Source organism: Anabrus simplex, chromosome 1, assembly GCF_040414725.1.
Source record: "Anabrus simplex isolate iqAnaSimp1 chromosome 1, ASM4041472v1, whole genome shotgun sequence".
Classification (NCBI taxonomy): domain Eukaryota; kingdom Metazoa; phylum Arthropoda; class Insecta; order Orthoptera; family Tettigoniidae; genus Anabrus; species Anabrus simplex.
In genome coordinates, this window is record NC_090265.1 from 1,803,604,115 (window position 1) to 1,803,622,663 (window position 18,549).

General features: G+C 39.9%; 1 protein-coding gene across 9 annotated transcripts in view; it reads left to right on the forward strand.

Moving 5' to 3' along the window:
• p115 (General vesicular transport factor p115) overlaps positions 1 to 18,549 on the forward strand; it is a 637,868-nt gene that overhangs the window by 302,187 nt on the left and 317,132 nt on the right. For 8 of the 9 annotated variants that reach the window (XR_011017628.1, XR_011017629.1, XM_067138596.2 and 5 more), the window contains exons 13-14: positions 5,670 to 5,854; positions 8,202 to 8,375. Coding sequence is in view for 7 of the 9 variants with exons in the window: in XM_067138596.2 (XP_066994697.2) it covers positions 5,670 to 5,854; positions 8,202 to 8,375 (359 nt within the window). In the remaining 2 variants the exon portion in view is untranslated. Of the gene's footprint in view, positions 1 to 5,669; positions 5,855 to 8,201; positions 8,376 to 15,113; positions 15,237 to 18,549 lie in introns of those variants that run through there. The other variant, XM_068225699.1, reaches the window with a different exon arrangement.

An 18,549-nucleotide genomic window follows, 5' to 3' on the forward strand; every position in this document is an offset into this window, starting at 1 on the left:
TCGTGGATCGAAACGAGGCTGTGTGCTCGCTCCTACACTCTCTGCACTGTACATGGCATGTCTTCATGGTAACTCGGTATCAGATTTGTTCTCAATCACTCGTGGATCGAAACGAGGCTGTGTGCTCGCTCCTACACTCTCTGCACTGTACATGGCTGCCATGCTGCATGGTAACTCCGTATCAGATTTGTTCTCAATCACTCGTGGATCGAAACGAGGCTGTGTGCTCGCTCCTACACTCTCTGCACTGTACATGGCTGCCATGCTTCATGGTAACTCCGTATCAGATTTGTTCTCAATCACTCGTGGATCGAAACGAGGCTGTGTGCTCGCTCCTACACTCTCTGCACTGTACATGGCTGCCATGCTTCATGGTAACTCCGTATCAGATTTGTTCTCAATCACTCGTGGATCGAAACGAGGCTGTGTGCTCGCTCCTACACTCTCTGCACTGTACATGGCTGCCATGCTTCATGGTAACTCCGTATCAGATTTGTTCTCAACCACTCCTGGATCGAAACGAGGCTGTGTGCTCGCTCCTACACTCTCTGCACTGTACATGGCTGCCATGCTTCATGGTAACTCCGTATCAGATTTGTTCTCAATCACTCGTGGATCGAAACGAGGCTGTGTGCTCGCTCCTACACGCTCTGCACTGTACATGGCTGCCATGCTTCATGGTAACTCCGTATCAGATTTGTTCTCAATCACTCGTGGATCGAAACGAGGCTGTGTGCTCGCTCCTACACTCTCTGCACTGTACATGGCATGTCTTCATGGTAACTCCGTATCAGATTTGTTCTCAATCACTCGTGGATCGAAACGAGGCTGTGTGCTCGCTCCTACACTCTCTGCACTGTACATGGCTGCCATGCTGCATGGTAACTCCGTATCAGATTTGTTGTCAGTCACTCGTGGATCGAAACGAGGCTGTGTGCTCGCTCCTACACTCTCTGCACTGTACATGGCATGTCTTCATGGTAACTCCGTATCAGATTTGTTCTCAATCACTCGTGGATCGAAACGAGGCTGTGTGCTCGCTCCTACACTCTCTGCACTGTACATGGCATGTCTTCATGGTAACTCCGTATCAGATTTGTTCTCAATCACTCGTGGATCGAAACGAGGCTGTGTGCTCGCTCCTACACTCTCTGCACTGTACATGGCATGTCTTCATGGTAACTCCGTATCAGATTTGTTCTCAATCACTCGTGGATCGAAACGAGGCTGTGTGCTCGCTCCTACACTCTCTGCACTGTACATGGCATGTCTTCATGGTAACTCCGTATCAGATTTGTTCTCAATCGCTCGTGGATCGAAACGAGGCTGTGTGCTCGCTCCTACACTCTCTGCACTGTACATGGCTGCCATGCTTCATGGTAACTCCGTATCAGATTTGTTCTCAATCACTCGTGGATCGAAACGAGGCTGTGTGCTCGCTCCTACACTCTCTGCACTGTACATGGCTGCCATGCTTCATGGTAACTCCGTATCAGATTTGTTCTCAACCACTCCTGGATCGAAACGAGGCTGTGTGCTCGCTCCTACACTCTCTGCACTGTACATGGCTGCCATGCTTCATGGTAACTCCGTATCAGATTTGTTCTCAATCACTCGTGGATCGAAACGAGGCTGTGTGCTCGCTCCTACACTCTCTGCACTGTACATGGCTGCCATGCTTCATGGTAACTCCGTATCAGATTTGTTCTCAATCACTCGTGGATCGAAACGAGGCTGTGTGCTCGCTCCTACACTCTCTGCACTGTACATGGCATGTCTTCATGGTAACTCCGTATCAGATTTGTTCTCAATCACTCGTGGATCGAAACGAGGCTGTGTGCTCGCTCCTACACTCTCTGCACTGTACACGGCATGTCTTCATGGTAACTCCGTATCAGATTTGTTCTCAATCACTCGTGGATCGAAACGAGGCTGTGTGCTCGCTCCTACACTCTCTGCACTGTACATGGCATGTCTTCATGGTAACTCCGTATCAGATTTGTTCTCAATCACTCGTGGATCGAAACGAGGCTGTGTGCTCGCTCCTACACTCTCTGCACTGTACATGGCTGCCATGCTGCATGAATCATCTGCAAACGACTTAGGCTTGGAGATTCAATCTGGCAAGACTTTGCTCACAACGACGTAGTCTGGTTATTCGGATGACAGAACTGCAGTATGCCGATGACACTGCATCTCCTGCTCTAACACCCGCAGAACTAGAACAGTCAGTCAACTGCATGTGATCGCTTTGGTCTTGCCATTAATATCTTGGAAGCATCTTGTCTGAACAGTGTACCTGTGAACAAGACATAGATAGAAGAATTGGGGCTGCTCATGCAGAGTTCGGACGGTTAATGCACAGAGCCTTCATGAATAATGACCTAAAACTGCATACCAAACTCATGGTGTACAAAGCTGTTATATGGCTGTGAAACTTGGACACACTATCGCCGTGATATCAAAAAACTTGAGCGCTTCCACCAACAGAAAATTAGATTCATCTTGAATATCAAGTGGGAGGACTATGTGACCAACACGGCAGTTCTGGACCAAGCGCAGCTACATAGCATCGAGCCAACAATCATCGCTCATCAACTGAGATGGTTAGGCCATGTTCACCGTATGAGTGATACCAGGCTTCCCCGCTAAATTCTTTGTGGTGAACTTTGCTCCGGTAGTAGACCTCATGGAGCCCCTCTTACACGTTTTAAGGACTAGCTGAAACACATCATGAAGACAACTGGTATAGATATAAAGACATGAGAAGAATGTGCTGTGGACCGCTCACTGTGGCGGAACACTACATGCACCGCTGTCAATTTGTTTGAAAGAGAACACCGTAGACATCAAGAGGCCAAGCGACAGGCAAGAAAACTCCATCAATTACATCCTCACCCTCCTCCATCCATTCAGTGTAATTTGCGTGGGCGTATGTTTTATGCCAGGATTGTCATCGTAAACACATCCATAAACCGAGTTAAAGTGGTCAATGTATGCAGGAAGAAGCTATATGTACTTGGATCGAGTTACAACCGACGATGGGTCCAGCAGCAGTGGAGTTGTCATGCTGAATGAAATAAACTGATTTAACGTTATCACTAAATCATTGGTACATGCAGATGCTGCTTTAATGATACAGTTGATACCTCTGGATCCATTTTTTAATTTTCTTGACATTCTGCCCACGCACAGTTTTTCTCTTGATCAGGGCTCCCCAATCTTATCATAGCAATATACATTCTTCAGCTGAAAGTATTACAGAATTACAAATGAATCACTTCACATTGGCAACATGACGTACTAGAAGTGGCGTTGTCTTGTAAGTCATTGTTGTGCTGTAAATTATAGAGGTCTTCATGTTGCTGAAGTGAAATGATCACCTGTTCATCCATCTTGAAGCAAGATCAAACAAGTCTGACATGGTGGCTCTAGGGTAAGCGTTGTACTGTACTGAGACCAGGCCATTATTGCTCTTATTGGCGATCCACGACGGCATGGGACACAATGAAAATACTCCCATGGCAGCATGAATATGCCAAATCGTCAAAAACTGACTTAATGCGTTATGCTCATGAACCCACGATATATGGTGTGGACCATTCGGGAATCCATCAAGTAAATGTCAGTTGAGTATGGGAGAACCGTCAGTGGTAGAATTTTCCTCTTACGTTGAAATATTAGCTGCCAGGAGTGTAGAGACAGGCTAAACACAGGGATTAAGTTTTGTTGCGAAGTTCACTTTCCGTGCATAAGTTTGTGAAAGTTTGCGTTTTGCCTTTTCTAGGCGTTATGTTCAAAACGAGAGTGAAATAGAGTGGCATGGACGGTGTAAAGCTCAAAAGAGACTATTTATTATTGTAAAAGTTTCACAGCAAAGCCATTCTTGGTATATGCTTTGAAAGTTTGTAAAAGTTTGCATAAAATTGTATCAAATTGTTACTGTGCATGTTTATTAGTGAATTTTCCACTTCAGTATTTATAGCAGTGAATTATGAAGTTGTTTGGTGATCTTAATCAACACTACTTTGTGTTGTGCCTTGTGCACTGTAACCAGCTGTAAGGATTTGTTTTTTCAAGATTATATTGATACCTACAAGCTGACCTCCTGATATCAGGTATGAATGACTTAATAAACCTTAGAGTACTTACATATTTGCATTTTCATGTGTATTACGAATAAAAAATATTTTTACAAAAAATAATTATGCTCACAAGCAAAAACTTATCCGCTTGGTAAGAGTTAAATTACAGGCCTATCAGAAATAATGATAAATTATCAAATAAATTCCAGCAGTTTCTCAAAAACTTCACAAATTAGTTTTAAATCGTTAATCATCTTGATTTCTTCAGCCTTCTTTAATGAATTAACCTAGATCTCGTAGGATAATTCATGCCCTCAGATTGATTCATTGAAACATTATCCTCATCAAAATACAATTAACACAGGCTTGGCTCAAGTCGTATAATTTATGCCACATGTGAACACAAATACATAGTTTGGTTGAATAAGCACACGTCACTGTTCAAGCCGAGCATGCTCTGATTTTCTCCTGTTATGGATCCTTCAAATAACTGCGAGCGTGACCGTGACTGGCTGCAGTGCATCAAGTGCCGTTTCATATATAGAGTACAGATTTGACATATAATTAATAGTGTAAGAGAAAATTGAAAAAAAGACCTCTTCTGGTCTTCCTATAAATCCCCAGTCTGTTCAGTGATTTTTAAATGATATGCATATCAAAACCTGCTCCTGGATGAGTAGACTATAAATATGAAGTTTGGTGGAGATTTATTCAGCCGTTTACCCATGATGGTGAAAAACAAAAATGGAACAACAAACAAACATACAAATAAACAAAGACACAAAACCTAAAAACTACTGATACGATCTTGAGTTAACCTAAAACGGATGAATATATGAAAATATGGCAAAGTAAATGACATTGCAGACAGTGGACCCCATACAACTTTATTTATAAGATTTTATTAATTCAAACACGTTAGGTACTATTAAACTGTAAAAGTTGCTTGCTGATGACACTGACAGCTTCACTCCTTGACACAGCTTTCACATCTCTACGTCCTGTGAATTAGTTGAAAGAAAATACAGTTCACATTTTATTGCTGATGTACTGAAATCCTCGTAGTATTCTCTGACATTTTAGTGAATATTGGGTAAATAAGTAAAATGATTAAAAGTAAAATAAATGATTAATGCAAACACCTTCAAACAATAAGCCTATGTCAGCATATCGTACACACAGACAAACACTTCCGGATATAACGGACTCTTCCTACACCATGCACTCGTTGACTTGTGTTCTCTACTTGTGTAGCATAGCGACAGTGAATCTATACATCTAATCTTGGTAACAGCATGTTGGATTGTCATAAATACATATTTTCCGACAGTTTTTCGTTTATAACTCACCGAAATGTTCAAAATGTTAGATGTCTGCGTGCTGAAGATATGGCTGGGCGTCACGCACTCGCAGACAAACAAAACACCATCTTAGTGCAAATTACTGAAAAAATAAAATATTTCCTAGTGGAAATAAATGGATTGATTTTTTTGAGGTCTACATAAAGAAAATATGTTTAGGATTTGTTATTCATTGTTAGACAAAGCAGCTTAGTGATTTGTTATTTTCATTCATTGTTAACAGGAATGGTGGTGAAGGCTGTTACTCCTAAGCCAAAGAACGACCTGATGAATGGGTCCTCGGAAATGAGCGCTTCAGAAAGCAGTCTGGTGTTACAGTACAAGGAACTGATCCGTGAACAAGACTACAAACTGCAGGAGATGAAGGACTTGTTAGAGAGGGAACGCTTGGAGAAAGCAACGCTGCAGGTATGGGTCCTTCTTTCTTCATGTGGGAATTAAGAGAAAGAATAGAGAGTCAAAGAGAAAAGTAGTAGTTAAAACACAAAATTAACCTTAAATGATTATACCATATTTCCTCTACTAAATGCTACAAGATTATAATTCTCTTCTTCTTATACCATTCTTAACATCCTTTTAAGATTTTGACATGGACTTCTATATTATTAGTTTGCTTTTCATCGCACAAAACAGACAGGCCTTACCGTGACGATGGGAGAGGAGTGGAAGAAGCGACTCCACCATATTACATACGGTGTTCCCATCGCCTTCGGCTTCTAATCTCTGATTCCGTATGCACAACAAAATACGAAGGTCTTCTGCTTTTTATAAATACATAGACCTGTTTATTTCCACAGTGGTTTACATCATTTTACAGCTTGAACATTTAGCTATTTTCCTACATAATCACCATTTCGGTCGATGCATTTTTGTAGACACTGTGACAGTTTTTGTATGCCCGTGTCATATCAGCTCGCCGCCATGCTGTTCAGGAAGTTGTGAGCGGCGCTTCGGGAAACCTAGGGAACCAAAGTGCAGGATGATCCGCCGATCTTCACGCATAATTTGCTCGACCTTCATGACCATCTCGACGGAAATTGACTATCTCCCGCTCCTTTGTTTGTTCGTCGTGAGCGGCTGCAAACTCTTTACACCACTTACGAACATTTTTGACGTCCATGCACGACTTGCCATACACTTCCGTCAATTGGCGATGGATTTCAGTCAAAACCGAATAACTGCGCGCACTTCGCACTTGGCGGTAACATCTAACGGGTGCTCCATTCTCAACGGCTGCCAAGCCAAGACTGAGTGCTTCCGTGTGGCGTGCGCATGGTTATATGCGAGCGCGGGAAGCACTCTTCCCACTATTGTGACCAACAGCCACGTGAACAGAGTTCTGTATTTATAAAGAAATAGACCTTATTTTTGGGATTACCCTCGTATTTCGATCTTTGCCCTTGAGGCAAAATAATGGTAGATTTGCAAGGTGTCATACAGAATTATCATTCTTAGAGATCAGCAATGTTGAATATTCCCCCCCCCCCCCCCCATACTTTTCCCCTTCCCCTTCTATTTTGAATATATTTTTTCCAGTGACTGTTGGAAGCTCTGAATCATCATGTGCAACTTTCATTGTTACAAAGATATCAATGAAAAGGAGTGAGAAATTATTTTTCACTCCGTGCCTCAGGTGGCTGCGCGTCGGCCTCTTGCCGCTGGGTTCCGTTGTTGAAATTGTGGTCACTCCATGTGAGATTTGTGCTGGACAAAGCGGAGGCCAGACAGGTTTTTCTCTGGGTACTCCGGTTTTCCCTGTCATCTTTCATTCCAGCAACACTCACCAATGTCATTTGATTTCATTTGTCAGTCGTTAATCATTGCCCCAGAGGAGTGTGACAGGCTTCAGCAGTCGGCACAATTCCTATCGTCGCCTCAAGATGAGAGCTTCATACATTCCATCCCTGACCCAGTCACTGACTGGAAACAGGTTGTAGGTTTTCATTCCAGTTATTTTTTAGTCTTTCCACAAAGCAATTCTGTGTCCATGTATTAATTCAGCCCATCTACACGAATATGTTATTGTTTCAGATAGACAGAGCATGTGTCAGGTCTTTGCGTAAAGGTATGCTGCATTCTAGATCATTTCTGTATTTACCATCTGAATCCAAGACGACGTTTTCTCATGTTCCAGGGTTATTTTGCATTCACGACCTAACAGTAACGAACACCACTGGCAGCTACCACGCTGTAGGCTACGTCGCAACCGGTTGTACAGTGCGTGAGGAAATAATGGCGGGCAATAGACACAAAAAGTGCCTCATTTCTCAAATCTGCGAGTCTTTGTCAGTGCAGAGTTATAACGCTACCTGACACTTAGTAAAATGAACAGTTTTATAGACAATAGGATTATTTTTGTGATGGATCGTCATATTGTAGAGACTTGCCGGCAAACGGGTTTTCTTCGGCATTATGATGCCAATTTTAATTTAATGGTTATGAAACTCGTGCAAATAAAGAATGATGGTGCAGCTAAATATTCGGCGTTGGTGGGAAGACGAAGATGTACGGTACAAGAAAGGCATTCATATCATTTCACAAATCACTTTTTAATGTTTTTGAAGGAAGAAGTGGGGGTCGTCTTGGATTTGGAAAAGATTTTATTTGAAACTGTCACTCAGAACTCAACCGATGTCAATAATTGTTGTGTATATCTAACAGAATAAGGCTCTTTGTTTAGAAGCAGTATGATCACATTCAATTGATAATGTAATAGAATCTAAATTTGTTTCTATTGACTTGTTTTGTTGCTCAGATGCAGTTAAATGAACTATCCAGCACTGTTTCAATGCTACGTGATGAGAATACGCTGTTGCGAGCACAAACCAGTGCTAGTTCACCTCAGTTTAACAAACCACAGGACCTAACGCAGCATCTGACTGAACTTAGGGTAGAGAATCACAGGAAAGAGGAACATATACAGTTATTGGTAAGTATTCTTATGAATTAAACTGTGGTAGGAGCTCTCTTTGTGTTCTTATCTTCCTTAAGTGTCAAATGTAGTAACATATACAGTGGAATGCAAAATCCTTCATCAAGCAGTTTTCAAAATCTTCATAATTTAATATAATGCATTCAAGAACTTTTGAGCTCCAAATCATATTCCCATGTATAACATAACATCATTTTAAAAGTTTCAATTGATAAAATTCATTTTTTGTTTCATATTGACTTTTGAATAACTAACTAATTTATTCCTTTAATGTAAGAAGGATGAGCCAGGACTGCAAGAAAAGTAAAAGGAAATAGACCAGTGGTCAGACCCAGAGGAAAATGCACCGATCTGGTGAAGAAAGATGTTGAGGAGAGGACAAGATTGGGAGAAGATTGAGAGAGAACAGTGGTTCATGAACAGACAAAGATGGAGGGGGCTCGTACACCACACCTGGTCAACGATGATGATGATGATGAATGGAATAATATTATCACATTAAAGGAATAAATTAGGTCGTTAAGCTTTAAAATTTAAGTAGGCCTAAAGGTAATTTATACAGTACAAGACTTACTACATGAACGAGTAACCAAATAACAAACAAAAGGACGGCCATGTCATACCTATTGATCTCATCTTTACGTCCTGACGGTTTGCTGTAATTAGAACAAGTATTGGAAAAGCAATCGGTAATGAAATTGCTTAAGGATCACCTTCACATTGCATTCAATTGATATTGTCTAGGAAGTCAGCGGAGTGCCCATAACAATTGGAAGGAGACAGAGCACATCTAACAGTTCTATTTGACGGAATGAGTGTCATCGAATGTTCGTACTTACAAAAAAAATATTTACTTCTTTTCCAGATTTGACAAATTTGACCATTTTTTGGTGTTTAGTTGGTTCATAGGTAGCAGGTAGGGACCCTTTTCGGAGGCAGTCCTACCCAGGGAGTGGTGCCCCTGCCTATCTGAGTCCCAGAGCACACTGACCCAGTGTGTAACATCTTGTGAGGGTCCCACATGAGGGTTACGAGTGAAGACCTCAATGATTTCTAGAGTGGAGAAGATGGACTTTGATAAGGTGGGGATGGCGGAAGAGGCAGCCCTGTATTCAGGGATTAATATGAGTACAACCTGCTGCCTTGTAGGTTGAGGTGACTGGACACCAAAGGCTAAGGGAGAAAACCCTGCAAGAAAATCTCCGTCTGTGTTAGGCTCAGCAGGTCAACAGAGGGATTACTGAAGAAGTTGCATTCAAGAATAATACGAGCCTCGGATGTAGAAATTCACAACAACGATATCAGTTTGGTGCGAATGACGGTTTACAGCCTGATGTTACACCAGCTACCCAAACCAAATGAAGACAAAGTATCAGAGTGGGAACATTAAATATCCTGACATTGACAAACAAAACTGAAGAGCTGGTCGACCTCATGGAAAGGAGGAAAATTCTGATCATGGACCTGAGTGAAACAGAGTGGAAGAAAAGTGGGAAAATGAATATTAGATTGGACTATAGACTCTACTGGTCTGGAAATGAAGTAGAGTTTAAGAATGGAGTAGGATTTTTAATACATAAAGACAAAGATGCTTGTAGTGAAATTGAGCTTGTTAGTGAAAGGATAATTAAGTTATCTGTGAACTTAGGTGGGAAAAAGTACAATGTGATGCAAGTCTATGCTCCACAGGTAGGAAAAGGCCAACTTCCTTAACACTAGAACGGTCGACACTCTGGCACTCCTAAAACGCATTGAAATTTACTGTTTGGAAAGATTATACAGCATATCTTAATAGCACAATTTCTCAGGAAATATTTCCAAACTATGTCATCACTATGCTTTACTGTTATTATACAACAATATAGAACTTAACATTATTGGCACATCCTACAGGGTAGGCCTACAAGTCTTTCTTGCTGTGATTAGCTACTTGACATTACAATTCACGCACACAGCTTTGTTATTAATGTTAAAAATTAAATAACTGGAAAGGAGGTTCAACCTATTCAATACTCAAAAGAAAGAAACGTAGCAATCACATTTCTATTTAAATGGGACCGGTTTCGACCTTAGTCTAGGTCATCATCAGCCATAAAAAACATGTAAAATGTTTATGAATGTTGGAGGTCAGTTTTTCACTCTGTTAGGCACAAAGACACGACACCACATTCTGTCCTGCATAAAGTCACAACACTACCAATCAACATGCGAAGATCAAAAAGGCTTGAATTCGCAGACGAACAGATCTGTAGTAGAAAGCTCCCGGTGACCAGCGCGGCAAACTCAAGGTCACGCGCTGCGGCCAAACACCAAAGTAGAGTGGAGAACGTTTCGAAGGTCCAGAACCTGTCACGGTTGCGGGAAGCCAAGTACATATATAAAAAATATACGAACGCCAATTAGTACAACCGAATGAGCACCCGTACTCCAGCTAAGATCTTGGTAAACAGTTGATTTGAAAAAACAATTGTAGAGAGAAGAAAAAAATGTAGTAAAAAGCGCAATATCGGAAAACAAATGAAAACTTATATGCACAGTGCGCTATTTTTTAAAAAAGAAAAAATTTTTAGGTTATGATTGAAGTAGTCGAAGTTGGCGCAAGATAAAAATTTTTGAAAGAGGAGAATAAATTAAACGAGGAAGAGTGATAGTGAAATAAGAGAAAGAATAAAAGAAATTGAAGTTAGATGGTAATGAGGAAAGATAAGATAGGGAAATGAAGGAGGGGTAGTTTAAGGTGGGTTAGGAGGGTGGGTTATTGGAGGTAGAAAATGTGGGTGGGAACTATGTAAGACATGGAAAATAGAATTGGGGTTTTGGAATTTGGAATTTTTGAGAAGAAGAATTAGGAAGTCAAAAAGGATATTGGGTTTTTCAGAAATGTCATTTAAATTGAAATTAGGGTTGAAGTACTGGTCAAGGTGGATAAAGCAATTTTCAGTAATGTTTAAGAGGGGGCCTTTGTTAATGATTTTAAGTATGTTTATGTCATTGTCAATACTGGTGAAACTATGTTTGGAGTCTTGTATGTGCTGTCCTATGGCAGAGAATCTGTTGTATTTAATGGCGTTGACATGTTCAGAGTACCTGATATTGAAGTTGCGGCCAGTTTGTCCGAAACGTTCTCCACTCTACTTTGGTGTTTGGCCGCAGCGCGTGACCTTGAGTTTGCCGCGCTGGTCACCGGGAGCTTTCTACTACAGATCTGTTCGTCTGCGAATTCAAGCCTTTTTGAACTTCGCATGTTGATTGGTAGTGTTGTGACTTTATGCAGGACAGAATGTGGTGTCGTGTCTTTGTGCCTAACAGAGTGAAAAACTGACCTCCAACATTCATAAACATTTTACATGTTTTTTTTTTTTTTTTTTTTTTTTTGCTAGGGGCTTTACGTCGCACCGACACAGATAGGTCTTATGGCGACGATGGGATAGGAAAGGCCTAGGAGTTGGAAGGAAGCGGCCGTGGCCTTAATTAAGGTACAGCCCCAGCATTTGCCTGGTGTGAAAATGGGAAACCACGGAAAACCATCTTCAGGGCTGCCGATAGTGGGATTCGAACCTACTATCTCCCGGATGCAAGCTCACAGCCGCGCGCCTCTACGCGCACGGCCAACTCGCCCGGTTACATGTTTTTTTTTTTTTTTTTTTTTTTTTTTTTTTTTTTATGGCTGATGATGACCTAGACTAAGGTCGAAACCGGTCCCATTTAAATAGAAATGTGATTGCTACGTTTCTTTCTTTTGAGTATTGAATAGGTTGAACCTCCTTTCCAGTTATTTAATTTTTAACATCAATAATTTCAATACGGAACAATGAAATTTTTATCTTTAAATACACAGCTTTGTTACACAATGAGCACACATCCATTGTTTTGTTGCCATTAGAACGTGCTATCTGACACTGACGCCTTTCCATTGTAGTAGGTTCTTCCTTGTTGCCTCGTGACATTTCTGGATCATGTATTGCTGCCTTTTGTGGTTTCTTCCTTATGTATGAGTCTCTTAGTTCCTGAGCCAACTGAAGCAAAAATGTTCTTCGACTAATTTTCTTTTCAGTGACACCTGTATAGACTACTCGGGCATTTATCCCTGCAAAATCTAGCATATTGTAGAAAACCTGAACCGGCCAACGTCGGGATGGTGTTTTCGTTGTGTAAAAGCGTGCCATTTGATCTACTACGTCCACTCCGTATTTTGTTGCATTGTAATACTTATTTGTTTCAGGCAACTTCTTTTGGTGACTGCTGTCTACACTTACGTTTAAATGCACCGTACTCAGAATGATAACATTCTTTCGTTTCTTCCCTTGATACACAGTGAGTGTAGTGTCACCACGCTCCAACACTAAGGTGTTATATAAATCTGCATTCGAATTTCGCACTGCCTCAGGAACTTCTCGCCGCGATTTATTCACTGTACCCACAATACTTGTTCTCCTCTCTTTCAGTTTTTCCGCAAGACTCACCGATGAAAAAAAAAACTGTCAGTTGTTACATTTTTTCCCTTGTCCATGAATGGAGCAACAAGACGTAGAACTACATTCTCAGATAATGTCTGGCCAACTGGTCGTAATTTGTCCTTTCCGAGGTAAGGAAACGCATTCAAGACATATTTTGAATTTACATCCACGTTGACGCAGAATTTGATGCCAAACTTGTCAGGTTTGTTTGCCATGAATTGGGTGAATCTACATCTGCTTTTAGTAGGAAATAGTTGTTCATCAATGCACATGTTTGCATCTGGCTTGTAGCATAGTTGACAGTTATCTATGAACTTATTCCAGACCTCTGACATAAACGCAAACTTATCATTCTGCAGATGCTCTGACCTTGTAGATTTCATGTCAAAACGCAGGTAACGCATAATACTTTTGAATTTCTGCCGTGACATTGTCTCACTAAAGAAAGCTGGGCCCCAGTTTTTCGACCAAAGAAAGTCGACAGATTTTCCCTTCACACCATATACACCACGAGTGTAAAGTAATGCAATAAATGCATCCAACTCTTCCAGTGAAATGGTCCAGATATTCTCCAGAAGTCTTCCCTTGCCTCTGCCTCAGTACATTTTTTAATATTACGAAGAATTGATTTGTCAATCAACAGCCAAAAAGCACTCGCTACACTGCGTTTAGCAAATGCAGTAGGACCACTAGCTTCACGTAAGATGTTCTGCTCAGTACGTTTTGATGTTGAAGAAGCACCAACTTCAATAACAAACCATGGTAAACCATCATGAGCAATCAACTGATTGTTGACATTGTTCACAGGCAGTGTACTGTTAGCTTCAGGAAGAGCTGACAACTGCTGAAATGCACTTTCAAATGGAAAAAGGGAAAGAACTATTTTAGCAATTTGATAATTCCCTCATATTACTGAAAGTAAGGTTCTATAACTAACAGAACAACGAAAGCCGTATGTGAAACCCTACAACTAGAACAAAATAATCATATAAGTGCACTAACAATATTACATCATGATGTTTACTAACCTGGTTTTTCTGTATTTTGGGGTGAATAAATTTCATTATCACACTCCATGGCATCATCACTATCCGCACTTTCACTCACGGAATAGCTGCCTCTGTGGATCAGCGGTAGAGTGTCGGCCTCCGGATCCCAAGATAGCGGGTTCAAACCCGGCAGAGGTAGTCGGATTTTTGAAGGGCGGAAAAAAGTCCATTCGACACTCCATATCGTACGATGTCGGCATGTAAAAGATCTCTGGTGACACATTTGGTGTTTACCCGACAAAATTAATTAAATCTCAGCCACAGACGCCCAAGAGAGTTTCGGTTTACTCGGTCTGCCATCTAGTGGGGGCGTAGAGTAAAACGGAACGTCGAAATTGACGAGCAGACAGCCAGATGGCGTCAAATTGAAATGTCTGCACACGGTAGCTGAGGCCATACGATTATTATTATTATTATTATTACTCACGGAATCACTGTGAACTGTACGTGGAATGAATTCCAGATCATCACTCAAAGAAAAGTACAATAGTTCCACCTTTTCAATACATTATATTATGTGACAGTTTTACGTTACAGTTAAACCTTCACATTTTTATACACTCGGGACCGGTTTCGACAGTGTCCCTGTCATCATCAGCCAAGAACAATTAATCGAGGACAATAAACCTTACAATACTTCAGGTATGATATAACAGTGAATATAAAATTATACATTATCTATCTACAAAAAGGTGTGAACATGTCCAGGTAAAAAATCACGATTTAAGAAAAATCATAGTCCTGTAGGGTGTACACTTATAAAATTTCTAATTAAAATAACGTGTTAAAAATCTGCTGTTATATTATAGCTATAGCAGAGTATGTTTATAGGTGTAAATCTATGAAGTTTTGGCACTCAAGACATATAGCTATGTTTGACAAGTTAAAGGTGTTCAAACATTTAGTTAAATGGTGTTCCACTTAAAATATGTGATGCAGTTCAGCTGAGGTTGTAGTAAATATGTTTGTAGGCTTAATTTTGGTATTTTTAACACTCGAGACATATAGCCATGTGTGACAAATTAAAAGTTGATAAAACATTTAGTTAATGGTGTTCCACTTAAAATATATGGTAAAGTTCAGCTGAGGCTACAACTTGGACTTGGGGAGCAGATGATTATGTAAAATATCAATATAAGTAGAAATGAACAATTTAAATGGGTACTTTTCTTTGATGTGAATTCTGCTTCAATACGGAACCTAAATATGAAGTTCTTAACTTTAAATAGATCATCACTGTCTGCTGAATCATCGGTTTCATCAGGACCAGACTCATTTTCTGCAATATTTTGCAGTCTACGGAGTATCTCTTGCCCGCTGAGCCCACGTGAACGGCGAGACGTACTACTGCCAGTACACAACCACCAGTGCGCGAAAATAATGGACTGGATGTGTTTATCTCGAGCAGGATGAAGACCATTGTCGTAACGGACTTATTTATTTGTACAGTTGTAACAAAGTGCAGTGCTCTATTATTGTGTATAAATCTGTATTATTCTATGACAATATCGTAGCTCAAACACGAATCCATCGATCTATAAAATATTCCCGGTCAGTTTGACCGCAAGAAGTAAACTCTTTCCAGATTAAAATTATTGTGTCCACCTTTTCAATAAAAATATATATTTTTAGTGGTTAAATTTTACATGAATGAAACACACCAGTTAGGGACATGTTTTGCCCTAGTTATGGGCATCTTCAGCCTATATTAATCCTAAGGTCAAGAATATAAACATTGGAACTTACAGTAAACTAACTTAATACTAAATACAATTGTCTTATGCTATTTACACAGTATGTACAGTATGTACAATAAGTGCATTAACCTTGCCAGAATTTATGAACAATGAATTACATTGTTTACAATGACCATACCTCCAATTGCAGATTGGATTGATCACAACTTGAATTGGGGCTTCTCAATAGTATTGACTAGAATTTATCACTGCGCGAGTTGGGGTTTCTTCAGCTGTTATAGTCGCCTGAGTCATAAGAATTTTTACAACACCGGAATCTTGGATAAAATCGTTAATATTCAATTTATAGTCCACATGTAGTTGGAAATGAAATCCATTCAAACGAAGACATTTGTAAAAAATGTAATTAATTGTTCATAAATTCTGGCAAGGTTAATGCACTTGTTGTACATACTGTACATACTGTGTAAATAGCATAAGACAATTGTATTTAGTATTAAGTTAAGTTCCAATGTTTATATCCTTGACATCAGGCTGAAGATGCCCATAACTAGGGCAAAACATGTCCCTAACTGGTGTGTTCCATTCATGTAGAATTTAACCACTAAAAATATATATTTGTATTGAAAAGGTGGACACAATGATTTTAATCTTGAAAGAGTTTACTTATTGTATCTTCAATACGGAACAAAATGAGATTAGTTACTTGTAACAGTTTGACCGCTCCGGCCGTTCTAGGTAGGTCGATGATTTTTACGCCACTGCTTGTAGTTTTCAGTCTAAATAAAACGTTAACGAGAAGAACAGCTCACCACATGAGCATTTCTTAAACCTCTGGTCATAGGAATCAAAATCATGGACATGGCAAAGTATTAAAGTTCCCCATCGGTCAAATTGACCGCTGCAGCCGTTCTAGTGTTAATGACTTGGAGGAACGCACTAAGTATGACAATCAATTATAATTGGTGATTTTAATTCACAAGTTGACTCACAACGAACAGGATATGAATCCACACTGGGCCCTCATGTAATGGGAAACAGAAATTAAGAGGGAGAATATATGCTAGAACAGGATATGAATCCACACTGGGCCCTCATGTAATGGGAAACAGAAATTAAGAGGGAGAATATATGCTAGAACAGGATATGAATCCACACTGGGCCCTCATGTAATGGGAAACAGAAATGAAGAGGGAGAATATATGCTAGATCTATGCATGAGAAACAACCTGATGGTGAGTAACACTACGTTCAAGAAAAGGGGCTCCCATAAAATCACAAGATATAGCTGGAATGATAATTAGGTACAGTAATAGATTATATTCTGATAGATCAAAGTACCGTATTTACTCGCGTATTAGACCCCCTTTTTCCCCACTTTTACAGCCAAAAATAATAAAGGGGGGTCCAATATGCGACAACCTCAAAATTTTGTGCAGCGAACACATGACTTCTAGGTTATAAAGAGCTATAAATTGTACGTGTAAACATTCTATACTATTATTTAACAAACTTAGAATGTTTTTATGTTATACTGGCTATTTCCGTCAGAAGGCAGTATTTCTAAACGTAAAAAGACAATAAATGGTGAACACGACTTTTAGGCCTACGGTACATATAAAAGTCTGTTTTAGTTACTCATATCACGTCATGCGTTACATCTCATTAATTCCTCTGGTGAGGGTGCTGTCAGGAAAGGCATAAGACTGTAAAAACTCACTACGAAGATTTGTCTCACTTCATCAAATCAAATCAAAATCCCTTTATTTGCAAATGAGGTGTCTACCTCGGTGGCAAATGGTACATTAAAGTACATTATTGTCAAGCACTAAATATTAAATTAACAAGAGAAGAAAATTTTCCTATAATACAATATTATACAATTTACGCTAACAATTTTTTCTATTAAACACACAGCTCATCCTTAATAAATTACATTGTTTACAAAATTCTACTTATAATATCTCCTGTACTACTTACAAATATAGTCAACTGATATATACAGTATGTGGAATTACTTCAAATGATACTATACAACTGGTATAAGATTAATATTTACATTGCATTTATTTATTTACTTTTTTTTTTTTACCCGTTCTGGATCCTAAGTAGCATAACGACCTGCTGCGTCTTAACCAGAGCCCCTTTTGCCACCACTTTTCAGAGTTCCTGAACGGCCTTCACAACTACCGTAGCGGTCCCAGGGCCGTCGAAGTCCACACTGTACTTCACCCCTACAGGCAGTCCCCTACTTGGGCTGCCCAATCTCCATAGACCAGGAGATGGAATTAATTTAATCACACACATTTTTTTTATTTACAATAACCTGCACTGGTCGAATGCCCTCTAACATTTCATTTATTTTCTCTGTTGCTGTTTATTCTCTTCTTGAATATCTGTACAGATTTTGGAAAAGGATCAAACACTACCCCTGGTAAACTGTTCCACTCCTTCACACCCTTCCCAGTGAATGAAAATTTACCCCAATCGCTTCTGCTAAAATTCCTTCTAATTTTATACTTGTGGTCTGTCCTGCCGATATAATTATTTTCCAACTGAAGCCTCTCACGGATATCTCCCCATGCTTCTTCTCTTGTATAGGCTCTATATAATCCTATAAGTCTAGTTTTCTCCCTTCTCTTACTTAAAGTTTCCCACCCAAGTTCCTTTAACATATCTGATACACTACTCTTTCTCCTGAAACCCCCTGTTACAAATCTTGCTGCTTTCCTCTGCACACTATCTATTTCTTTTATTAGGTATTCTTGGTGAGGATCCCAAACACTGTTTGCATATTCCAATAATGGACGAACCATACTTAAGTAACTTTTTTCTTTTAATTCTTTGTTGCATCCTTTAAGTAGCCTCATTATGACATGTAACGATCTGTATGCTTTCCCAACAATGTCATCAACATGACCCTTCCAGTGCAAATTACTTTCAAATCTTACACCTAAGTATTTGCACT